This window comes from Neophocaena asiaeorientalis, unplaced genomic scaffold (genome assembly GCF_003031525.2).
Source record: "Neophocaena asiaeorientalis asiaeorientalis breed wild unplaced genomic scaffold, Neophocaena_asiaeorientalis_V1.1 scaffold830, whole genome shotgun sequence".
Taxonomy (NCBI): domain Eukaryota; kingdom Metazoa; phylum Chordata; class Mammalia; order Artiodactyla; family Phocoenidae; genus Neophocaena; species Neophocaena asiaeorientalis.
Window position 1 is genome coordinate 197411 of NW_020172177.1, and position 25154 is coordinate 222564.

At 45.1% G+C, this 25154-nt stretch overlaps 2 protein-coding genes across 7 annotated transcripts; both read right to left on the bottom strand.

Annotated features, from left to right (window-relative positions):
* Window positions 1-359: 359 nt before the first annotated feature.
* Window positions 360-7001, bottom strand: USP21 (ubiquitin specific peptidase 21). Of its 4 annotated transcripts, none has more exons than XM_024757321.1 (13): window positions 6322-7001; window positions 4889-5509; window positions 4037-4096; window positions 3758-3878; window positions 3423-3534; window positions 3100-3255; window positions 2529-2593; window positions 2169-2272; window positions 1900-1986; window positions 1536-1614; window positions 1199-1306; window positions 978-1092; window positions 360-734 (listed from the first exon to the last, which is right to left on the bottom strand). In XM_024757321.1, exons 2-13 carry the CDS (start codon window positions 5486-5488, stop codon window positions 644-646), a joined length of 1698 nt encoding a protein of 565 aa, XP_024613089.1. In that variant the 5' UTR covers window positions 5489-5509; window positions 6322-7001; the 3' UTR covers window positions 360-643. The 4 variants fall into 4 exon arrangements, with proteins under 4 accessions (XP_024613089.1, XP_024613112.1, XP_024613107.1 ...); XM_024757344.1 differs by having other exon boundaries at window positions 373-734; window positions 5150-5509; XM_024757339.1 differs by lacking the exon at window positions 6322-7001 and adding an exon at window positions 5840-6299 and having other exon boundaries at window positions 373-734.
* Window positions 7002-7129: 128 nt separating this feature from the next.
* On the bottom strand, window positions 7130-24823 carry UFC1 (ubiquitin-fold modifier conjugating enzyme 1). Of its 3 annotated transcripts, none has more exons than XM_024757372.1 (7): window positions 24635-24823; window positions 10494-10616; window positions 8791-8858; window positions 8490-8553; window positions 8120-8196; window positions 7777-7867; window positions 7130-7574 (listed from the first exon to the last, which is right to left on the bottom strand). In XM_024757372.1, exons 2-7 carry the CDS (start codon window positions 10614-10616, stop codon window positions 7494-7496), a joined length of 504 nt encoding a protein of 167 aa, XP_024613140.1. In that variant the 5' UTR covers window positions 24635-24823; the 3' UTR covers window positions 7130-7493. The 3 variants fall into 3 exon arrangements, with proteins under 3 accessions (XP_024613140.1, XP_024613133.1, XP_024613125.1); XM_024757365.1 differs by lacking the exon at window positions 24635-24823 and adding an exon at window positions 10774-11044; XM_024757357.1 differs by lacking the exon at window positions 24635-24823 and having other exon boundaries at window positions 10494-11044.
* Window positions 24824-25154: the final 331 nt, after the last annotated feature.

Consider the following 25154-nt stretch of genomic DNA (forward strand, 5'->3'; position numbering starts at 1 on the left):
GCCCGGCAACGTACCATGTTTATCAACAGGGGTCCTTGGGCACCTCGCTCTCGAGGGGGCAGCCCCCTACGCCGGCAAAACCCGTCTACCCAGTGCCTGCGCTCTAGCTCCAGGCTTCCCTACAGCTTCACGAGTCTCAAACTCGCCTTCCCTTTTCCTCCCAATGTAAACCTTCACTGCGTGGTCAAACCTTAGCATCAACGGGTCCTGGTCCGGCATCTCTATCCCCACTCTCACCCCCACGGCTTTGAGCGCGCCCCCATCTGTTCAGAGAGGGAACTGAGTCCCAGGAAGACTCCCAATTCGGCCTAGTTCTGTATCTCCACCCACTTTAAGCACAAATACAAATAAGGACATCATTTTTTCTTAATAAATTTATTCACAAAAAAAAGTGAGACTGTAGAGGGTCTGGGGGCTGTACACGGGCAGGGGCCTGGGGAGCTCTGTACATGGGGCAGGGAGACAGGGGAGCCTCCAGGTAGAAGGGTATTTTTTAATAAAAAAAATAATGGGAGGTACAACCACCCCCTCCCCCCTCCCTGATTAAAAAGACACAAAAATAGACGTCTCTGAGGTAAATGGGGAGCCTGGGGGCTTGAGGGTGTTGAAAGGGTTTCACAGGTGCCAGGGCTTAAAGGGGATGTCACAGGCACCGGGGTGGCTCCTGCATCAGTTGGTAGAACAGCACGTAGCCCTCACTGGATGCCACCTGGTTTTCACTGACAGGGGAGACACTAGGAAGAAGGGAGATGGGGAAGGAGGTGTGATCATTCCTGCATATTCCCCCCTCCCCACATGATCAACCTCACAGCATGCCGGTAGTGATCAGGAAAGACGCCCCCTTACCCACACACACACACACACACCCACCGCCCGCCTTTTACCAGGCACTGTGCTCTCCTGGGTCTCCGTATTAGGGAAAGGTGTCAGGGCTGCAGCGGGAATGGGGCAGGAGTTGAACAGGAGGCTATTCTCACCGAGAGTCGTTGTAGACATGCCAACCAGTCTGGCACCGGCACAGGGCTGTGTAGTGGCCATAGTGGACACTGCCCGAGTGGTTGCAAAGGGCATACAGCTGATACACGGGGCTTCCTTCGGGGTTAGAGATGACCAAATTCTATAGTCAGAGCTGTGCCCCACTCCCACTCTCTCCCTCCCCTTCATGGGAGCTCCTCAGGACCTTCCCTACAAGACTCACCGGCTTTGTCACTGGCAAAGTCCCCTAGGCTCAGTCGCTGCAGCGGGAAGTCTACACCTACTGAACTTTTCTTGATGGAGCCTCGGGAGGCGGAAAATCGATTAAGATCTAAGCTCTGGTTAAGGAGAATTTGGGAGGCAGAGGGCCTCTGAGGGGGGCTGAGGAATTGAATGTTTTCCACTCCCCTCCCTGAACACACATGGGGAGCTTGGTAGGGAAAGGTGGAGTGGCAGGCTTTTCCTAAGGAAAACTGAATTCCCAAAGTTCCAACCTCTGCAAACATGGGGAATGAGGAAAAGAATGAATGGGAGAAATAAGAGTTTCAAGATTAGGATACGGAGCACGAGGATTCGGGGGAATCTTTGTACTGTCAACTTTTTGGTACTTCGTGTTTTCTGCCGACATTGGTCACACACCTGAGTAAATGTCAAATAATATAAGGTTAACGTGCTCCTCACCTCCGTTGGCTTTTCTGATACTCTGACTCACATACAAATTTACTATGCTCCCTATTACTTCTGTATCCTCTGGGCCACTGCCCTCTGCCCTGGGAATCCCAGGACATATCTGAAACTCCTACACAAACCCAGACATATATAAGTGTTATTCTTCATACTAAGGCATCATGCAACCCCTTTTACCCTTATGGAGCCCCCCCAGGTCTCCCACCCTTACTATATCCCTCGTGAACCCACACATACTGGGGCATTCTCCGATTCTAGCTCTTCTTCCTTGGTGAAAAGGCTGAAACAATCCCGCAGGGACACCTTGCCCCCGGCAAATCCTTTCTGGGGGGAAAGGAGAGTGAAGGGTCAGCATGTTCTGAATTTCCTTTTCCAACTCTTCTCAATTAATCCAAGCTTCATTTCTGCTCCAGAGACCCACAGGGTTCCCTCCCACACTGGGGGTGGGTAGGGTTGGGTCACAGAACCCATGTCCCATCCACCCCTGGAATCTTCTGGAATCCCACCTTGGGGATGGGCAGGGACAGGTCACAAAAAACCTCGAAGGTCGTGGAGCGATACCCACAGGACTGGCACTTGAGACAACTTTTCAACTGGCCCACAAACAGGTCTAGATAGAAGCAAAGGGGCAGGAGAAACAGTCATTGTGGGATGCCTGAGATGCTTCCTTGGATTCCCATCTCTTCCCACCCGTTTGCCTGATGCTTCCTTTCCCACCACCGACACTCCTCACAAACCCCTCACAACTTCTCCACATTTTCATCCTCCAGTCTTATTCCCACACCCCTGGATAGGATTGATTTTTTTCTGCCAAGCCCGCATCCCCCACACACTAACTTTCCCCATCACTTTGTCTCGTTCCATACCCACAATCTTGCTGTCCTCTCGCTCCAGGTAACGCTTCCACATTAGGTTGGCTCGGTCGTCATCGCTAGGACAGATCAAGGGAAGTGGGGAGCACCCATGAGACAGCAGGAACACCGGGCACCCCCAACACCACTGAAATGATCCACAGAGCCTGGTACCCCATCCATACCCCAGCTCCTTCTCTAAATTTCAAGAAACAGACAAAGGAGTAATGCTTCAGAAGACTTTCCGGGGAAATCCAAGGTGAGAGGAAAAGAAAGGAATGTCGACAAGGGAAGAACATGCCGTCTTCCTCCACCTGGCTTCAGACCCCTTAGGTACCTTGTAAATTAATTATCCCCTCCTCCGTCAATATGGTGACAGCCATAGCCCTATCTTCTGCCTCCATCTGTGCCCCTCAGCCTCCCTCCTCCTCCTGCCTTCTTCCTACTTCTGCACTGCTTCTCAAACCATTTTCTGAGCTAAGTATTTCCTTGGACACTACATCCTCAATCTTGACTAGCTTACTTCTGTGAAGGGTGAATGCTGCTGATAAACTACTGCGGAGGAGAAGGAGGGGAGCAGCCTTACCTTAACTCAGGTTCTTCTAGCAGAGCCCCTCCACGGCGGGGTTGGGAGGGAGCTGGACTATTGGCCAGGACTGGCGGAGCCCGGCGGTCTCGTCGGTTGATTTCGAGGTGCAGCCGCTCCATGAGGAGCTTCAGAAACTCTTGGGCATCCTGCTGGCTGCAGTCAGACAAAGAACATGGGCAACCGACCCCTGCCTAGTCCACAGTCACTAACCCCTGTCCCCACTTCCTGGATGAAGAGCATCTCAAGGCTCAGAATGATGCTGCCTGGCCCTACCCCCAGACCAGGCCAGAGAGAAATCCCATACCCTCCAGCTCTCCCACCTGTATCCAGAGAAGGAGGGAACGTATTTCTGGAAGACGGCTCGGAATCGAGTAGGATTCACAGCTTCACAGGAGTCAGGGTGCCACAGGGCACCAATCACATCTGCAAAGGCTATTAGGGTGGGAGTGGGGAAGGGAAACAGTGGTTAATGACTAGAAGAGGGAAGCAAGAGGGGGCTTAGAAGGTGGAAAACAACCTCTAGGAAATCAGGCACTGGGAGAAACAGATACACCTGCCAGCTTTCAGGGCTGGGGCCACTGGCACTGGCAGGTGGACCTACAAGGGTTTGGGGAAAAGAGGACTTGAAAGAAGGGAGCAGGAGTTGTCGCCCCACCTTCAGTGAGCTCTTGGGCTCGGCCCCCTCCAGGCACCTCTTGCCGGAAGTCCCTTCGCAGACAGAAGTCCCGAAGAGGCCGAGTGCTGCTCAAACACTGTAGCACGGCATTCAGGAAGCACTGGGGAGCAGTAAAGACAGTGCCATTACCTCCCCAGACCAGTGCCTGGGAAGCCTTAGGAGAACTTCAGTGCTGTCCTTCCCCAAGTTTCCCTCCCCATGCCTGCCTCCAACACCAGTTCACATTCCTGTTAGGAAAGACAGGAGAACGGCTCTCACCGTGTTCCCCAGGTTTCGGAGGCCAACATGACCAGAGCCCAGAAGCAGTGTGTGATGAGCCTGGAAGGTCAGAGTACAGTCAGCACGTTCCCATATATCCCACCTGGCACTTTAACCTTTCAACAGCATGCTGCCCACTGCCTTCCCCACCCCATCCTTCACCCCCAAACTCTACACTTTTTCCGTCACTGGGTATTAGGGTCTCCCTACCTCAATGGCCATGAGCAGTAAGCCTAACACAGCTGAGTGTACCACGGACTCAGCCATGGCTGTCCCACCTATTCCCCACTTACTCCTCTGCCCAGCTAGCCAGCGATGCAGCTCCTGGGGCAACTCCCCAAGCACTGGCATGGCTGCCCAGCTGCTCCCCACCCCCACCTTGCTACCCCCAAGGCCCCCTCCTGCACCCGTGGCCCCTTCCTGCACCCTCTCCTGACGGCTCCAATTGCAATCAGCCTAGCTCACTTAGCTCGGGAAATGGGCAACCGCACGAGCTCAGATGTTCTGAGCCTGCCCCTCTTCAGCTCCAGAGATTAATTAGGCCTAGGCAGCATCCTAGGAGACAAGGTATAGCAAGGGAAGGTAAGGGCCTGGGGACCCAAAGAATTCCAAATGGTTTATTCCTTGGGGACTGAAATGGCACACCATTCTGGGGAGTCACAGACAACCCTGGAAAGGGTCTATGAGTCTTAAAGTTACTTAAATAAGGGAGAGGAGAGTCCAAACTACTGAAATGAAGGGGGTGAAAAAGGAACTTGGCAAAAAGGGGAAAGGAAAGCCATATGATGGCAAGAAAGCTGGAGGCATGGAGGAACATGGGCATGGAAGGCGTGTGTGCTGGCAAGTCCTCACCATCTTGTCATCGGAGTAGAAAGGTTCAGAGGGCCGGGCAGATATCACGTGGAAGGAGCCATGGGAAGTAGGGGGCTCTGTCCGTATGCTGAGCAAGGTGGGTGGCCCAGAAAAGCCCCCAAGGCGGCGGAGAGAGGTGCTACGTCTCAAAGTGGGTGGCTCAGGCCGGAGAGCCAAGCGGCTCAGTGCAGCCCCTAGCTCTCCAGTGCCGCGGTGCCCTCCCAAGGCAATCCCCATTGGACGCAAGTCCCCACTGCTCACAGACTTGGAACGGGCTAGGTTGGTCCTTGATGGGAGAGGCAGAGCCACAGTTGGGGGTGGTGAGCCAGGCAGGGGAACTCCATGATCTGCCCGAAGCGGGCCTCTGGGACGAGGGCCTGAGGTCCGTCCCCGTCCCAGCTCCAGTTTCTTGAGCCGTTCCTCAGGGGGACCTGGCCTAGGAGGCAGAGGTCGTAACACAGGGTTCGGCCCAGGGCCTGGGTTTCGGCGCTCCTTGCTCCGAGCCCTGGGAGCAAATGGTAGCTTGGATCCCACTCGGGGCTGGACATTAAGAGGTGGCTCTCGGGTCCGTCCCAGGCGGTGCTCAGAAGCCTGGGGCATTGTGGACACCACAGGCTGGACCTGGGAGGAGAAGAGATGATCAGCGTTTGAATATGGAGGGAGGTGGGAACCTAGGCTGCCATACTAGCTACATGCATGGAGGGCAGGAACCATGTCTAGTGTATCAATCACTGTATCCCCTGTGCCTAGTATAGTGTTTGGTACAAAGTAAACACTTAGTATCCATTGAGTAAATGAATGAATGAATGATAGCAGGCAGGGCTTTGACTCTTTCTACATTCCTCACGCCCTTCCTGCACAATACTGCTTTACCGGAGAGCCAATGATAAAGAGTTCCTATCTTGGCTGTCTTTATAATCTAGGTGCTCATGAAGGTTCCCCCATACCTGCCTAGTCAAGTGGGATGTGCTCTGGGTCACTTGGGGCCTCTGGTCAAATAGCGGTGTGGATGCAAGTATAACAGCCCCAAGGACAGCATTCCATTCTCAAACCCCTGCCCCTCCTGGCTGCAAATGAAGCACACTAAAAAGGTTACTCCCTCCCCCACCTCTGAGCTCCAAAGTGGTGTTGGGGCTCAGGGGCTGTGGCGGGGAGGGAGGACGAACTAACTCCCTGACCCCTAATCTCTGCACATCTCCCACCACAGGAGGTTTCAACCGGGTCCGCCCCCCTCGAGGGCAGAAAGGCCGAGGCTGCTGATTGGCTACGGGGTCCAGCGGCATATTCTACACGATCCATGGATGCTGGTCCCTCCAGCCCAGTTCTCGCAGGCCTGCCGGGCCCCCAGCGCCTCTGCTTTTGGGGTGGGCGATCTCTCGGGTCTGGAACAGTCTTCCCTCGGCACCCCCACGCCATAACGCCCCGGACCGTACCTGTCCCCGGGTGAGGCGGCGGGGGAGGCCAGCCGGGGCCAGGCCCCAGCTCAGGGCCACCCCCTACTACCCTCGTGCAGCGCCCCCGCGGGCCCGGCTGCAGCTTTAGCCGCAGCTAGTGCCCAGATCTCTCCCACCGCAGGGGCCGCCGCCATCTTTGTTGGTCCCGCCCGGCCACGGGCCGCCGGCTTCACTGTCTCTCAGGGCGCCTGCGCACCCACACTCAGACTCCACCCACCGGCTTCCTCGGCGCTTGCGTGAACCCGCCCCCTAGGCTCCGCTGCCGACACCATGGAAACACAGCCAACTTTAGGACCGCCAGTTCCCAGCTTTGGCAAGAATTGTCTTTAAACCATCGCAAGTCCCTAAAGTAGAGTCCCATCGCCCCACCCCGTGGCTCTAAAGGATATAGATCTGACAATCGTAGTATGGCCCCCCGGCTTGCAGCACAGATCCTTCCCAGGGAGCAGGGGTGCGAATGCAGGGCCTGGGTCCAGCCCACAGACCAGTGAAGTATCCACATAGGGTTGGGAAGATCCCTGGAGGGCAGGGAATACTGGCCCTGCAAAACCAGTCGTCAAGCATCTTGCAGGCCAAAGCGGTAGGCTCCCTGCTAAAGGACAAAAGCAGATCTCAGCAGCAGGGAGAGCAGTCAGGATTTCCTTTCATTCCCCAGCTCCAGAACAGAGCATCCTCCATTTCCCCTTCCCTCCTGAACTAGTATAGTTGTACATGTGCCTTGGGTCTTAGCCTGCTGACCCTAAGCCTGCTCACCCTCTATTAACAGCCACCAATGAGAACCACAAGCCACAGGAGGAAGCAGCTTTTATTGATCAGTTATCTCCAGAAACCAAAAAGACTATGTACCCACTTTCAGTCACCCCCTATCCCTCCAGGACCTCACACTGCTCCACCTGGACAAGGGATATAAATTGCCTTTTGGTTTTTCAAGGCCCTAGTCTTTCTTCTTCCTGTGTAGCCCAACTTAGAAATTCAGCAGCAATACCGTTGTTTTTTTCAGCAGTGTTTGCTGCAACTGTTGATACTTAGTAACAATTACGGGTGAAGGGGTGTGGGGGGAAGTGGTTAGATGAGTAAAAAGAATGATGCACAGGAAAACAGGAACGTAGCCTATGGAAGGTCCCTCTGTCCTGCCTCAGTGGATTGATCCTTCATTGGCTGCATTTCTCTTTATGCTGAATCACTCCCTTCTGAATCAGATCGGGGATTTCCACTGCCAGCCACGGACCCAGCTGCAATACAAGGGAGACCCTGTGAGATTACTACCACCCAATCAATGCCTCTTATTCCATCAGAAGCTCCTTCCTAGAGATATTCTAGGAGAACACACCCAAAGGAAAACACTGTTATTCCTTGTTTACTCTCAGTTACTTTTCTTATACCACTCAGGACCTAACCCCTTCTCCCCTTATATACCAAATACTCCAAACTTACCCCCAGAGCCATGAGATGAGCTAGTCCAAACTTAGGCACATTCCTGGCCCACAAAGGCTTAAAGTGATCAGTCAGGCATATTTTGCCACCCCTATGAGAGGGACAAGATGATCAGAAGGTGTTGACATGCAAGGTATACCATAAAGCACAGCAGGCTCTTGAGAGCACAGGAAGACTACTGGTGATCGGAAATGAGAACAAGGTCAGCTAAGTGCTTTGCCCAGGCTTGGCAGAGGGAGACCTGGAGTCTCTCTAGGCCTGCAGACTCTGGGAAAACTCCTGCCTCAGAGAGTTCTTCCCCAAGGCCTTCTTTGACCTTTTCCCATCTCCTATTCAGTCCTACCTGTACATCTTTGCTGTTTTTCCATCCAGTTCAGGGACTGCGATTTCTGGAGCAGTAGTGGGATATGTGATAGGAATCTGGAAGAATTATAAAGCTTTAATAAAACAGAATCAGAATAGAAAGGAACTAATCTAATCAGATATACACATTTCTTGGTTGAACTGAAATGTTCTATAAACTCATCAAGCAGCAGTCACACATCAGGATTCTGGACATGGAGATGAATAACTATAACCTATGCTTGTTTCAAACCTCAGCTTTTCCCTCCCATTTAAAAAGTTATCTTTGGTCCCTCCTGGCTAGCTTGTTAACAGTCACCTAATCCCTCCTGTTCTACTAACCTCCATAATTCCCACTCCATCATACTCACGTCAAACTCGATGTCAAACTCATATTTGAGGAGGTCATGGATGTACCAGCATTTTCCAAACCACCTGTAACACAGACCAAACCTCAGTGCAATTTTCCCATTCTTCTAATACTCAGATGACATCTTCTTGGCTTAGGTCACCAGCCTCGGAGACTCGTGGGTTGGGAATTGGGGAACTCTGGAGTTGTGGGAGTGGAGACCAGAAAGGGGCAGGAAAGGCCTAGCAGTGGGCTCTGGGACACCAAAATGCTCAAGCTATGTGGCATCCCCACCCTCACACCTCCCAAGAGGGTCTGCCTACCGAGTCCCTTCCTTGTTGGACTCCAGTCGGAACCAATCATTGTCTGCATTCTTGTTGTTCTCCACGTACTAAAAGTAGAGAATGAGGTCTTTGAGGGGAGTGTTGAGGTCAAGGGCAGTCCCCCTTCCCTCAAAAGAAAAGTGTGTGATTACTTCCTCTCTTAAGCACCCATATGCTGATGACTTTTAAATCTTTATCTTTAATCTAGAGCTTTTCTCAAAGCTTCAACTTCATTATCCAACTGTGTATTGAAATTTCTACCTTCATTCCACAGGTACCTCAAACTAGGCAGTCCGTTTCCCTCTAGTCTTTCAGACTTGTTTCTCCACTGCACCAACCTCAGTTGGCAGTATTAGCATTCAGTCACCCAAGCCAAAGACCTGGGAATCATCCTTGACCCTCCTTCTCCTTTACTCTACAAACCAATCTTTTACAACGTCCTGCTGATTTTACCTTCTGAATATTCTTTAAATCTACCTCTCCTCTCTATCTTCACCATAACTCCCGAGTTTAGAGATCATCATCTTTCTTTTGCCTAGATTAATGACAGCCTCCTAACTTCAATCTTATCTCTGTCAATTCCATTTTCCTCTCTACTGCCAGTGACTGATCTAAACCCAAATCTCATCGTGTTACTCCTCCGCTTAACATCCTTTAAAGGTATCCCAATGCCTCCAAGATAAAATTCAAGTGCTCAAATCTATTTGTCAAGCCTTATCTACCACTCCCTGCCACACTTTGATGCTCTAACAACTCTGATCTACTTGTGTTTCTTCATATATGTCATGGTGTTTCTAGCTTCTATGACTGCTCATGCTGTTCCTTTTGCCTTCAATGTTCTTCTCTTACCTTCATGTTTTATCAGGCCAACTTATGTTCACCCTTTAAGCCTCAGCTCAAGCATTGCCTCTTCTAGGAAACCTTCCCTGACCAGACCCAAGCTGGATTTCGGTATCTCACCTCCTGCTTCAAAACATCTTAGCAATTTCTCAGACTCCTTCTCCCTGTTTCTCCACATAATGTATTATCATGATATGTTTCTGTCCACCTCCGTAGGCTCAATTTTATTCGGCTTTGGATGCCCTTCCTAGGTACTTGGTGTACAATAAATGTTTTTTAGTGAATGAATACATGCATCAGGAAAGCTGCTAGCCTTTGAAACAAGAGACCACCGCAAGAAAGTCAAATTTTCTTCTCCTTCCACAGAAGGGAGATTAGCTCAGAAGATGGCTCGTTCCTAACCCTGAGCTCAGCTCCTTGTCTCTCTGCAACTAATATCTACCTGAATTTTTAGCTCTAACGTGGATTCCTCCCTCAGGATAAGTGAAAGAGGGAGCGGAGAGACGCGGACCGGGACTTAGGGCTCCAGGAATTCCTTTTGACCACCTCCCCTACATCCAGGAGAGCAATCACCTGGGGCCAGGAGGACACGTCATTCTCCGGGGCGGCATATCCCCCAAATAACTGCTGCTTTCAGTCAGAAAGTCTGGCGCCACCGTGGCTCCTAACCTGAGTCTCTTGGGAGGCACCTCCTCCCCACCGCGCTTCCCTAAGTCCCCCAGCCCCGCAGTCATCCAATATCTATGAATTCGTAAAGTTAAACTTTAAAACCGGAAGCGGCTTCCACACGGAGCCTATTTCTAAGGACACCAGATTACCCGCAACCCTTTTGCGACGCGGTTGGCAGTAGAAGCACAACTGACCCGGATAAGAGACTGATATTCCTCCTTGAGTCTCTGCACCCACAACTCCCGATCTCGAGGTCCGGCATTGGTCTTCAGCACCGGGATCTCAGACACGACACGCCGAGTGGCCTCATCCGCCATCTTGGACCAGGGCGCAAGAGAAACACGGAAGTGGTATTACCTGCAGTTTACATTCAGGGCGCCTCCATCTTTACTACTGGACGATGGGGAGTTGGGCTGCCTTGAAACTTCTTTGAATACGATCTTTATTTTATAGTAACGAAGAGAAATTTGTCACCTGATCACTTGCTTATGGGTGCAACGAGAAGAAAAGAATGGAAACGGATGTCTCTGTCCTGAATATAATTAAACGGCCGATTGCTCAAAGGGTGACTTCCGCTCATGCTCAGAGACGTAATCTCAGAAAACGCTTCCGGACACTTGAAGAGTTGTTACAATTTCAGGCAGTTCTAGGCGCTGTTGCGGACGCTGTCATCCTAAAACGCGCGATTCACATGTTTCGGCTTCGAATAAACTTCTTTAACTTATTGTAGTTCAGCTGAGATAGCGGGGGGCCAATGCAGTGATCCATTAGGACGGTAGTAAACTCCTGAGAATTGTTGGGAACCGTGGAGAATCAAAGTATATACAATCTCAGCCCTGAACCGTTAACACAATTGAATTAGAAAATTCTTAATAAATGCCAAAGGAGTTTAGAGGTCACGGGAAGACTTGCCTTAGTGTAGCTTAGGCATTTGGGTCTGGAATGAACTCATCTAGGAAGGAATCATGTCTCTTATCTCTAGTGCATGGCACACAGTAGGTACCCAGTAATCCTTTTGAGAAATTTGTATCTTCCAGTTGATTTTTAAACCTAAGCACATTATTTTTGGCCTTAACTTACATATCTGTTGCAGTGTTAATCGTTCCAACCCATGGCAGTAATTTTGGATCAAATCCCATTAATCATCAAATTCTATAGTCTATCTACAACTTTAATTTCTAATGGCTGAAAACTCCAGTACAGTGTTGAGATGAGACAACCTTGTCTTGTTCTGATTTTAGAGGGGAGAGCATTGTCTCTTCCTTAAGTATGATGTTACCTGTAGGCTTTTCGTGGATGCCCTTTATCAAGTTAAGGAAGTTCCCTTCTCTTCCTAGCGTTGAAGGTTTTTATCATGAATGGATATGGATTTTTTTTCCCAAACGCTTTTTCTTTATTCACTGAGATGATGATGTGGTTTTTGTCTTTTATTTGCATGCTATATATTTCTTTCTTTGAAATATTGGATATTGGATAAGGGTAAGGCAAAGCTTGTAATATCTCATTAGAGTTCTTTCTCCTAGAGAAATAAAGATTTATTCCATTTAGGGTGTAGGCTCTGTGGTGTGGTAGAGTGCAGAGATTCGGAATGAGGCTTGCAATTTAATTGTCATAAGACTTTAGAGACGGGGGAGAGAGATGGGGAAACGTAGGTCAAAGGATACGAACTCTCAGTTATAAAAAGAATAAATTCTGAGGATTTAATGTACAGCATGGTGACTATAATTAATAAAATGGTATCGTATGTTTGAAAGTTGCTGAGAGTAGATCTTAAGCATTCTTAACCACACATGTGTAAACTATGTGAAGTGATGGATGTGGATATTGATCTTGGTAATCATTCATATATATATATATATATATATAAAAAACTATCGCATGTGTATGATTTATATGTATATCAAACCATCACTTTATACAATTATATTTGTCAACTATTCCTCAGTAAAACTGCGGGGGGGAAAAGACTTTGGAGAGTTACTCTGTGAACTGCATTTTCTCCCCTATAAAAGGAGGATAGTAATGCTTATAGGGTGATTTTAACTATATATGCAGTGTCTCTTCATTCAGTCACATAATAGATTTTCAGAATGAAATTCACATTAAATATATGGCAGGGCTTCCCTGGTGGCTAAGTGGTTAAGAATCCGCCTGCCAATGCAGGGGACACGGGTTCAAGCCCTGGTCCGGGAAGATCCCACATGCCGCGGAGCAACTAAGCCCGTGAGCCACAACTATTGAGCCCATGCGCCACAACTACTGAGCCTGCGCTCTAGAGCCTGTGAGCCACAACTACTGAGCCTGCATGCCACAACTACTGAAGCCTTTGTGCCTAGAGCCCGTGCTCCGCAACAAGAGAAGCCACTGCAATGAGATGCCCACGCACTGCAATGAAGAGTAGGCCCTGCTCGCCGCAACTAGAGAAAGCCTGCGCACAGCAACAAAGACCCAATGCAGTCACAAATAAATAAGTAAAAAGAAATATATATATGTATGTGTATATATATACATAGATATATATATATATATATATATGGCAGTAATTTTCAAACTTTTTGTAATACTGGAGCCAGGTTAACAACAACAAAAAATCTCACTTGGAATCTCAAAATATAAAAATGATCAGTGCAGAGCTGCTCTTGTTCAAGTGCAGGCAGAAGACCTCTAGCCTTAGAATACTTCCCCTATGGTAACAACACATCACACTTTATTGTTTAATTGTCTTGAAAGACTGTAAGCTCACAGTAGAGACTGTGTGTCAGTCTTGTTCATACAATAATACTGTAATGCCTGGCACAAAGTAAGTGCTCAATCAATATTTTTAAAATAAAGGAATATCTTGATGAGTTAGGTAAGCATCAGACAAACTGTCACCTTAAATCTGCATCTTACCTTTTTTTTTTTTTGAAAATCACCTTATTAGACCACTTTGTAAAGCAGAGTTCATAATGCACGACAGCTGTCTCTATTGTAAGCATAGTTGCATCTCTGGAGAGAGAAACTTCTTCAGAGAAGTTTCTTTTTAAATTATCAATTTAGCTGATTCTTGCTTTAAGTAATTCTCACAAGAGATCAGAAGCTAAGGTTGAGAAGACTGAAAGAAGAGTGTGTAGGCCTGAGCTTCATCTTTTTTCAAAGGAAGGGCTCATTCATACACAATTCATGTGTTTATGGAGTTCTTACTACATTCAGGCATTGGAAATACAGTAGTGCACAAGGCAGGCAGAGCCCTTGCCCTCATGGAAATTGTCCTAAAACAGCTATAAAAAGGAACCTGACAGAATTGATTGGAAAACTCAATGCTGGGAAACACACTAACGTCAGACCATGGTTTTGATGGGATAGTACTGTTGAGTACATGAGGGAGCCTCTGAAAGTAGTTGAAAATCCCATTGTCAGTCATCATGGAGAAAGGTAGCTCCTGGGACAAAAGGAGAAATAAATATTGTATTAGGGAAATAAACCTTGGATTAGGAAATGAATTAAAAATATTCCTCCTTCTGGTCTTTAAGGGGTTAGTCTGGACTCTGATATTCTGGAATATTACTCAGAATGGTGAGGGAAATACTGGTTCTCCTACAGGGAGGGAGACACCCTATAGAGCAGGCGTCCCCAAGCCCCTGGGGCCGTGGACCTGTACCGGTCCGCAGCCTGTTAGGAACCGGGCCGCACAGCAGGAGATGAGCAGCGAGTGAGCAAAGCTTCATCTGCCGCTCCCCGTCGCTCACACTACCGCCTGCACCCCTCCGCACCCCTCCCCACCCCACCCCGCACCGGTCCGTAGAAAACTCGTCTTCCATGAAACCGGTCCCTGGTGCCAAAAAGTGTGGGGACTGCTGCTATAGAGGATCAGTGTAGATGAGTGGCCACTTTTGTAAAATTTTCTCCTTTGTTATTGCCTTTAATTATTCTGGAGACTTCAGCAAAGAATTCTTGTAAACTGTAACCTGATCTCTGTTATTACGTGGGGAATTAGTTTCACACTTAGAGAACTTGGTAAAGTGAATGGTAAAAACTAACATTTATACAATGCTTACTGTGTGCTAGGCACTGTCCTAAACGTTTTTAAAAATTAGATCCTTGGGCTTCCCTGGTGGCGCAGTGGTTGAGAGTCCGCCTGCTGATGCAGGGGACACGGGTTCGTGTCCCGTTCCGCGAAGATCCCACATGCCGTGGAGCGGCTAGGCCCGTGAGCCATGGCCGCTGAGCCAAATTCTGGCAACAACCTTAAGATAATTACTTTCATTAGCCTCATTTACATTTGAGGAAACTGAGGAACAGTCAGGTTCAATGAAAGAAAGCCCTATATCACACAGACATTAAATGGCAGGATTGGAATTCAAGCCCAAGCACAGTCTGGCTCTAGAAATCACATCCTTAACCAGCTTTCTACCATTTCCAGGCCAATGTGAAATTAGCACCAGTGATCTGAGGGGATGGAGGTGGTGGCAGGGGCTATTCACGGCCCTAAAAGGGAAGACAGCTATCAGTAATGAACCAGTGTTTCTGAAAACACAAAGAGAGACTGCAGGAACAAACAGTAGAGCTGCAGGAACATAAATGAGATAACAAACCCCCTCCCTGGAATGGGCTGATGTGTGCACAGGACCCTCTGACGTGTTGGTATCATCCCTAGAGATTTTGCAACTATGGACTTTAACTGCAACCTACTAGCTAGTAAGATCTTGGCAAGGGTTGGGAGTGTCAGAGGATTTGGTTAACAAAGATGAAAAGACGTATTCTTTGGGGAGGAAAAACTAATAAACGGTCAATTACCATAAAATAAAAAATCTCTATTCTGGAGGTATACAAAGTACTGTCTGAGTAAGTATTCCTGAGAATCAGGTAAGGCTGTTAGTATTTGAACTGGAACTGTTAGGATGAGCACATTGAATGTGCGGGCAAGGAGAGAGCAGGGTTAAGTATGGCATTCTAAGCAGAAAGAAGAACATGTGTAAGGCAGGAAGGCATGAGGGAATATAGTATTATATTAATGACACAAAATATCTAGATCATTATTTATAACAGAAGAGCGAAGAAAGCTCCTAGAAACTGTTAATGTTAAATTAACTATATGGAATATGCTATAGAGGAATATTTATAAAATAAGTGTAAAATCAGAACACAAAATTGTACATAGATGTGGTTTTAAAATATTTACTTTTGAATAGGTAATACATACACCTGCTCAAAATTCAAAAGATACAAAAGGATATAGAGTGAAACGTTGTCTCCCTCTTATCTCATTCCTTGGCTAGTTCCCTTCCCCAGGGGCCTCTCCCCTCCAACTAGTTTTTTGTATATCCTTCCAGATACAGTCTATGCACTTACCAATATGTACACACATACACATTCTTTTAAAACATTTTATAAAAATCATAGCATACTATTCACATTTCTGCACATTGCTTTTTTCACTGAATAATATATCTTGGAGGCTGTTCTATATTAATACATACAAAACTACCTCATTCTTCCCCCCCCTTTCTTCTTTTGTAGATGCATCCCATTGTATGGATCTACCATAATTTATTCAACAAGACCCTCAGGATGTTTATTTAGGTTGTCTTTTGCTATTACAAACAGTGCTGCAGTTAATAGCCTTGCCTACTCATCATTTTGTACATATGTAATAAATACTTAGATATGGAACTGTTGCCTCAAAAGATTTGTGTATTTTAAATTTTGTTAAATATTGCCAATTTGCCTCTAGAAAGATTAAACCAATTTGTATTACTATTAGCAATATATAAAATGACAAGTTTCCCCACCGCTCCCCCTCAAAAAATCAGAGTTGTTTTTGCCAATTTCATGATTGAAATGGAATCTCAAGACAATTTTAATGTCCATTTCTCTTATTATGAGTAAGGCTGAATATCTTTTCATATGTTTAGGATCCATTTGTATTTCCTTTTCTGTAAATTCTTATATCCTTTGCTCCTTTTTAATTGTCATTCATTTTTTCTTACTGATTTGTATGAGTTTAAAAAATATATATATTAAAGAGGTTAGCCGTTTGTGATGAGTTGTAAATATTTTTCCCAGTCATCTGTCTTTGCTTTTGTTCAAAGTATTTTTAACCATGTGGAAAATTTTCATACATGAGGTCAAGTCTACCAGTCTTTTTTGCTTATAACTTCTGGTGTTGAGTCACCACAACAGTTTATATTATTTAAAAAAAATTATCCCATGTTTTCCTGTAGTACTTTTTCTCTTAAAATGAAAATGACAAAAAAAAAAAAAAAAATGAAAATGACTTTGTTTGTTCCAGCTTATTTAAACAATACAGAAAAATAAAATTAATTCAAAATCCTACCCCAAGAGAAAAAAACTTCTATCATTTTAAGTATACATCCTTCCAGACATCTCTATGTGCACATTTTCTTTCTTCTGCTTTCTTTGGGTTTAATTTACTGTTATATAGGTTCTTTTTTTAAAATTAATTTTTACTGGAGTATAGTTGCTTTGTGTTATATAGGTTCTTGAAATGGATGCAAAGCTTATGAACTTTCAGCTTTTCTTTTTTCCTAATATGTGCACTTAAGACTATACATTTTCCTGTAAGCACAGCTTTAGTTACATCTAAGTTTTGGTATGTAATATTTTTATTATCATTCAGTTCAAATTATTTTCTAACTCCAATTGTGATTTTTTGGGGGGTTACTTAGAAGTAGTGTATTTCATAACTTCTAGTTACTTTTTTGTTACTGATTTGTAGCTTAACTACAAACCAAGAAACACACTTTGTATAATTTTAATACTTTGAAATTTGTTAAAATTTGCCTTATAGCACACTATGGTCAGTTTTAAAAATGTTTCAAGTGTGCTTGAAAATAATTTGTAATTTAAAGTTTTGGAGTACAGTGACTATATATCTGCTTGTTGAATCAAATTTGCTGCTCACGTTATTTTTTATATCCTTACTAATTTTTTTGGGGGGTGTCTACTGGTTCTGAAAGACGTATCCTCTATCAGTGGAAGACAGCAGTATATTAAATCTCCTATTATGATAGTGAATTTGTCTATTTTTTTCCTTGTAGCTCTGTTGCTCTATATAATATGAAATTAAGTGCATACAAATTTAAAACTTCCTGGTAAATTGGACTTGTTGATATGAAGTGTCCTTGTTTATTTCTAGTAATGCTTTTGCTTTCAAGTCTACTGTATCTGTTATTATGTAATTTCCTTTGGGTTTATATTTGCACAGTATATCTTTTCCAATTCTTTTACTTTCAACCTTTTTGAACCATTATGTTTTATTTTTTTAATAAAAATTTTAAAATTAATTAATTTTTGGTTGCATTGGGTCTTCGTTGCTGCATGTGGGCTTTCTCTAGTTGCGGCGAGCGGGGGCTACTCTTCGTTGTGGTGTGCGGGCTTCTCATTGTGGTGGCTTCTCTTGTTGTGGAGCACGTGCTCTAGGTGCGCAAGCTTCAGTAGTTGTGGCACACGGGCTTTGTTCTCCATGGCATTTGGGATCTTCCCGGACCAGGGCTTGGACCCGTGTCCCCTACATGGGCAGGCGGATTCTTAACCATTGCACCACCAGGGAAGTCCCTGTACCGTTAATTTTAGATAGTTTCTAGTATTTTATATTAATTACGATTGGCTATTAATACATGTGGAAGTAATTTTAAAGGGTATGTATAATCTTTCCACTGATCTAAGGTGACACCTTTATCAATACAAAATTTCCTCACGTATTTGGGTCTATCCAAGAACATGATATTATTTTCCGTTTGATCAAGTTCTCTTTTATGTGGTTAGCATTTTATTTAATTTATTTATACATTTATTTATTTACTTTTGCTGCATTGGGTCTTCGTTGCTGCGCATGTGCTACTCTTTGTTGCAGTGCACGGGCTTCTCATTGTGGTGGCTTCTTTTGTTGTGGAGCACGGGGGCTCTAGGCACGTGGGCTTCAGTAGTTGTGGCTCGTGGGCTCTAGAGCACAGTTTCAGTAGTTGTGGCGCACGGGCTTTGTTGCTCCATGGCGTGTGGGATCTTCCTGGCCCAGGGCTCGAACCCGTGTCCCCTGCATTGGCAGGCGGATTCTTTACCATTGCACCACGAGGGAAGCCCGTGGGTAGCATTTTAAAATTTCATTCATACTGGGAATTCCCTGGCTGCCTAGTGGTTAGAGCTCTGTGCTTTCACTGCCAAGGACACAGGTTCAATCCCTGGTCAGGGAACTAACATCCTGCAAGCCATGCGGCACGGGGAAAAAAATTTTTTTTTTCATTCATACAGATCTTGCCCATTCTTGTTAATTATTCCTAGGTATTTTATCTGACTTGTCACTATTGGGTCTTTTTTTGATTATACCTTTAACTTATTGTTTATATATAAGGGGTATTTATTTCTGCATGTTACTTCCCCTCCCAACCACCACTTTACTAAATTCTAGTAATAATTTTAAAGTTGATTCTCATGATTATATCTATGTAAATAAGCTATCATCTGCAATAATAATTACATTATTATTTTAGCTATATAAAATGTTTACAAATAGCTAAAGCTTGGAAGAAAACATTAAGAAATGAGGTAAAATGAGTTAGGAAAAGTCTTTTTGTTAGTTATAAGTTCATTAATGATTAGCTAAAATGGTAACAGGATTCTTAGCATTTTAAATGAGTTCAGGGCCTGGACACATGGTATTCTAGAAATGAGAAATATTTGTAAGTGAAATTGTTTTCTGTCTAGGTCATCTGAGGAACACACAATAATAGCAAATGTCCACATTTTCAAAGAGGGAAATTCTAGATGGTGAATTCTGGAAACTAAAAAACTAAGATTATTGATTCTTAGTCAAACTGTAGAAGTTATTAAAGAGTATTTTATGAATAGAAAAGAAAGCAGCGATCCCCAGATGCCTACAGTGGTTCATGGCAATGTGATTCAGTCTCCCAAGGTGTCGGCTCTTCCTTGCCTTTGGGCCTTTAGCAGGTATCCTCTCAGCCTGGGATATTCCTCCCTTTTCTTCAAGAAGGCTGGCTCCTTTGGGTCCTTTGGGTCTCAGCTTCCATGTAACCTCCTCAAAGAGAGCTTTCCCTGATCATTCATTTTTCTGTCACAGCATTCTGTTCTTTTCCTTCATAGCACCTATCTCAAGTTAAAATGATGTATTTGCTATTTTCTTTTCTTAGTGTCAGCCTACCCAGTTTACTGAGTTTACCCAGTAAACTCCAAAAAGACATGGACCATGTGTGCTTTGTTCACCACTCTGTATCCTACCCTATATGCCTATCACAGTACTTGACATTAGTAAATGCCTAACGTATATTTATTAAGTAAATGACTGAATGACTTTCCTTGTCAGTGTTACTAGATTAACAGACTAGAACATCATAGAGACAGTACATCTTGACTTCAGGAAAACATAACAGTTTCCTGATATGTTCTTTGAAAATGATAGTGAATTTGCTAGAATATAGAATCATTTTTATTTGACTGAACAACCAACCAAAGAGAATTAATTCTCTAATTAGCTGGTGGGGTTGGTAAAACAGGGCTGTTTTTTGTCATGGCCTACCTGTGGGATAACCAATGACTTGGAAAAATCATCCCCATGGGGGCAGCAGAGAGCATTAACAAAGAACCTCCTGAATTTCTGAAACCTGGTGAAAATTGTTATATATAAATATTAGGTAACATTTATCTGCTGCTTACAATGCGCTAGGCCCTGTGTTGACACTGCACATATATTATTTAATATAATCATTAAAATAGGGACCTATGACATGGATGTTATTTTATATTTGCCCTTTTTACAGATGAGAAAAAAAGCTCAGAGAAGGAACTTGCCCAAAGTCGTATTAGTGAGGGTCAGAGCTGGCAAATGAAGGGAACAGGCTAAGGAGAATTTTGGACAGCAGATCATTAGGATTCAGTGACTGATTGTGGTCCCTACTCTTCTATTCAGGAGCCAGCAGACACTGGAATTCTAGCTAAGGGCTTACAGCTAGGTTTGAAGTACAACTGAAATTAGGAGCAAGTATGATGCTTGGGTGAAAATGAATAGCTAGAGCAGCTTGGAGTTAATGGGAAACCAAGACCTAGAGAGGACTGTCAGGTCATCAAGTCACTGTAGGATAAAGTTCAAGAGGAAAGCCCAGGCAGGGACATAGGGATCAGAGTGGGCCTGGAAGAGTCAAGAGGATACTTGTGACAATAGGTTGCTAACAGGGTATAGAATTCCTTAAGGGGATGTCTGGTTTAAAAAGAGTTTAATTCTGGCAGAGCTGGGGAACAGCATGGACTGGGACAAGCAGCCTCAAGAGTATTCAGATTAAAAAAGATAAGAGATCTACTATAATTTGAATTGGTAGTACCATTGACTGGGAAAAAAAATATTTAGTAGGGACATAGTAGCTATCTGAAGGGCTGACATTTAGCTCTGATGTGTTGATCCGAGGAAAAAAAATAGGACCAATAAATGGAAGTTACAAAGAGATTTTTCTAAGTACAGAAAAAAAAAAAAGGCGTTTCTAACCACTGAAAATTAGAGTGAATTGAGAATTAAGTGCAGGACATACTGGAAATGGGAGCATGTGAAAGGTAGCTGAAGGATGTCAGTTTAATGATTCTAGTGAAGGAAGAGAGTGTATTGAGAAGCAGAAAAGAATGGGATTCAGAGTCCAGTTGGAGGGGCCCGTCTTTGAAAGCTGGAGGGATGTTATCTCAGCTGAGGCTCCAAGAAAGAGACAGGAACTGATATAAAGGAAGGGACATGAAAGGCGGAGGAACAGGAGAATCCTACATAGGGTTCTCAATCTTCTGAGAGTTTTCTCAAGTTTTTAGTTGAAGGAGAGGGTGGAAAAAGAACATCAGGCAAGAGATGAAGTTTTTGCTTTAATTGCAGAGATGATGTACAGTTTAAGCCAAAGGGGAACAGCTGCTTAGCTACAACTAACAAAAAATCTTAGTGTTTGAAATATTTTTTCTCAGTGCTGGGCATGAGAGTGCCCGTCTCCTTGGTTTAGTTAGTATTTATCCCATTTCACCTCAGGAAATCTGCTCAGCTCTCTTTATTGGCATTATGATCTCTTCAGCACCTATCGTATCTCAAGGCTTCATGTTTTTTGTTTGTCTGTCTTGTTTTGGCCACACAGCGTGGCATGTGGGATCTTAGTTCCCTGACCACGGATCAAACCTGTGCCCCCTGCAGTGGAAGCACGGAGTTCTAACCACTGGACTGCCAGGGAATTCCCAAAGGCTTCACGTTTTAAGAGTGAATTTCCAGGGCCCCCCAAACAGAAAACTTTCCTAAAAATGCAGTCATGAATGGACTAACTTAGGAACAGCTGGCCAGGCAACTGTCCCAATGTCTGGAATTTGTAAAATTTAGTTAAGGTTTGGCCCCAGGGAAAAGGATTAGGTCCTTCCAGTCCTATAAAGGAAGAGGGATTACTTTGAAGGCCTAATGAAGAAAAATCCCAGTCCTTCCTTTAGCTTTCCATTCTGAGTGAAGAAGGTAATCTATCTTTTCCCCAGAGGCTGCAAAGAGCAGGTAGGACACCATACTATTAGAGAAGGGAGTCCTCAGCATGGACTCTCCTCTCTAATCCTCTAAATGGGGTTGGGTTAAGTTTAGAAGACGGGCTCATGGAAAGGAATTACTACCATGATGTCAAGATTGCTAAGTATCAAACCACTTCCGGATATGGGTAGGGAGAGAACATGATTCTATTTTAAGAAGTAGTGCCTGCATCTGCCTCTTTTGTGGGCTTATGTGGGTGGGGCACATCCCCCTTCCATATATCACAGCTAGCTACCTCTGTCCTGATGACTCATCCACTAGGAAAAGTTAGGGAGTAATCTGTGAAGAAAATGAGAATATAGGAGAGGCTGTTTACAACAGAACAGGGTTCCAGTATGGGGTGGTGGTGAAGCGGGGGTAGACATTTTTGGCTTTTTCTAATGGATATCTCTTCCCTTCAACTGTGTAAAGTAGAGGTTGTTCATTCTTCTACTCCTGTAGGAAAGGGTGGCAGGGTATCATCCTTCTCTTTGCAATCCACTGCTACTTTCAGATGATTGTGCTCTCATCCTCTTGTAAAAACTCTTCCTTCTTTAAAGCCTATGCCATTTGGCTCTAGTACCCTTTATCCCTCATGCTTACTGAGAACTCCAGTGCCTATTAAATAACCTCTCTGTGCCAACTCTTCCTATCTGGGTGGTTTTAGGAAAATCTATGTGATCATTAGCTAGTTTTTGACCTTCTCAACTCCAACTTATACTCCTACTTTCTTTTTTGTTTTTAATTAATTTATTTTATTATTTTTTATTTTTTGGCTGTGTCAGGTCTTCGTTGCGGCATACGGGATCTTTCATTGCAGTGCGCGTGGGCTTCTCTCTAGTTGCGGCATGCGTGTTTTCTCTCTCTGTAGTTGTGGCGCACAGGCTCTGCAGTTTGCAGCATGAGGGCTCTCTAGTTGAGGCGTGCAAGCTTAGCTGCCCCACAGCATGTGGGAATCTTAGTTCCCCGACTAGGGATCGAGCCCGTGTCTCCTGCATTGGAAGGTGGATTCTTTACCACTGGACGACCAGGAAAGTCCCTATTCCTACTTTCAATTCCTTAACTTTACCATTTCTGGCAACACAAGTTTTTCTTTCTGGCAGCTTAAGGACCATAGTAAAGAATGGGAGAGGAGGCATTCTTGACTGTGGAAATATTAGTGGTGCCAGAACTGGCTGGTGTTGACTTCAAGACCCACTGAAAGACTGGAACTGGCAACCATGATATATAAGGATGGAACAGCATGGGGGTTGAATTCCACGTGATATTTGGTGATGGTTCAAGATCTGGATTTGACCTTTATGCCAAGTTCCCAGGAAACCTGAGTCTGGAGCTAGCTTTTAACCTTTCTTGTTAGCTGCCTTTCTGGGGACATCTGACACTTTTAATAACTTCCATCCTCTTGAAACACTCTCTTCCTTCTGATTCTGTGACAATTAGGATCCAGTGTTTTTCTTCCTCACTGGTTGTTCCTTTTCAAAGATTCTCCAAGGGCTCTCCTACTTGTGCCTTAAATGTTAGAATTCACCAAGGCACTCTTCTTAGCCCTCTGCTGTTCTCTGGGGAGCTTATCCAAATCTATGGCTTCAGCTACCACTGAAATGTTCATGATCCCGAAATTCTGGCCTATACATCATTGGAGTTTTTAAAAAGCAGCTTTCTATAAAAGTAATATATGTTATGGATACAGTAAAACAAATTCAAACAGTATAGATGAATCTAAAATAAAAAGCATAAGTTTCATCCCTCCCAGGCCCACTCTTCATAGGTAATTTTTTAACGCTTGTGTAAATATGTAAGTATTCTTCTGCACTTGCTTTTTTTCCATTTAATATAATTTTCTCCCATGTGTTAGATTTGTACCTTCAACTGCCATTTGGACATCTCCATCTGGCTGTCCCACAGATATCTAAAACCCCTTCCCTTTCTTTGTAATTCTCCCTTATGCTATACCCTACTGCTAGCCTCTTTCTACCGTCAACACCGTGAAGAAATTGTCTTTACACACTATGCCTTTCCAGTCACGCAATTTACCTCAATGTTGTTTCTACCCCCACTGTATCTCTGAAACAGCTTTCTCCAAAATTACTAAACGACTTACTTGTTGCAAAATCCAATGGACACATTTTAGTCCACATCTTACCTGATCTGTTATGTTTGACACTGACCAGTTTCCTTGATACTTCTCTCCTGGTTTCTTCTTTCCTTTCCTTCTCAATGTCCTCTTTTCCTCTCTCTTCCCTTATGTCATCTCAAATTCCTCTTTCTAGGCCATCTTAGTCACTTCCATGGCTTCAACAACCTTCTATATTCACACGCTAGGGCGCGCCCCCCCCCGCCCCCCGTCTCCCAAACTTTCCTTTTGGACTCCCAACCCACCTTATCTAATATTCTATTGTCTAATGGATATCCCACAGGCACCTAAAGCTCACTCTTCCCCCACCCCAAACAACAATGAAAATGGCATTATTCCCCAGGTGTCCAAGCCAGAACACTGGGAAATACCTTGGATTCCTCCCTCAGCCTCATACCCGTTTCCGATCAATTTTTCCCCATCTGCACTCCCCACTTCTAGAGGACAGACCGCTGTAGTCTCTTACCAGGGTAAGAGCTTCCCAATTGTTCTTGCCTCTAACTTCACGCCCTCCAATTCATTCTCCTCATTGCAACCAGTGATCTTTCTAAAACGCAAATATATTTGTTCACACCTCTGCTAAGACTCTTCAAAACCTATTCATTACCCTTAGGATAAAATAAACTAATTTACAAGGCCTTGCGTAAATAGGCCCCTCCCAACCTCCGGGACTCATCTATTACCTCTCTTTTAACCAAACCAGGCTGCTGGCAGCTCCAGAAGCTACCTAGCCCCCCACCCTCAATTCCCAACAGTCCAGTATTCAGCTCAGGCGACACTTCCTTCAGGAAGTGGGTGCTCAAAAACCAAATGCTCAAAAAGTGAAATCCGAGAGGGCATCTGAGAAGCACTTTCTGTTCCGGACCCAAGTTTACGGAACGTCCGGGTTACCAGGAAGCTCAGAGCAAAGGTCAAACCCAGATCATGAACCTTCCCCCAAGTTCGCGGGGCAATCGACCCCCGTAATATTCCGCCCTTATGCGTCATGGCTGCCAGTCGCAGTCTTTCAATGGATCCTGAAGTCGACACCAGACAGCTCCGACCCCACCAACGTTTCCACACTCAAGAACGCAACCCTCTCTCATGCCTTACTACGGCCCTGAAGCCGTCCTGAAGAAAAACTTGCGTTGCCAGCTTGCCCCAAAGCAAGATGGCTGCCAATCTCTATTCTCCGCTACCGAAATGACGCTATCCACTTCCCGT

Coding starts and splice junctions, on each gene's coding strand:
- USP21 (XM_024757321.1), bottom strand. CDS start 5,488: ATGCCCCAGGCTTCTGAGCACCGCCTGGGACGGACCCGAGAGCCACCT. Junction 1,615..1,899: donor TAGAATCGGAGAATGCCCCA/GTATGTGTGGGT, acceptor ACATTTACTCAG/GTGTGTGACCAATGTCGGCA. Junction 1,307..1,535: donor CCCCCGAATCCTCGTGCTCC/GTATCCTAATCT, acceptor ACCAGAGCTTAG/ATCTTAATCGATTTTCCGCC.
- UFC1 (XM_024757372.1), bottom strand. CDS start 10,616: ATGGCGGATGAGGCCACTCGGCGTGTCGTGTCTGAGATCCCGGTGCTG. Junction 8,554..8,790: donor TCCAACAAGGAAGGGACTCG/GTAGGCAGACCC, acceptor TCTGTGTTACAG/GTGGTTTGGAAAATGCTGGT. Junction 8,197..8,489: donor AGTTTGACATCGAGTTTGAC/GTGAGTATGATG, acceptor TAATTCTTCCAG/ATTCCTATCACATATCCCAC.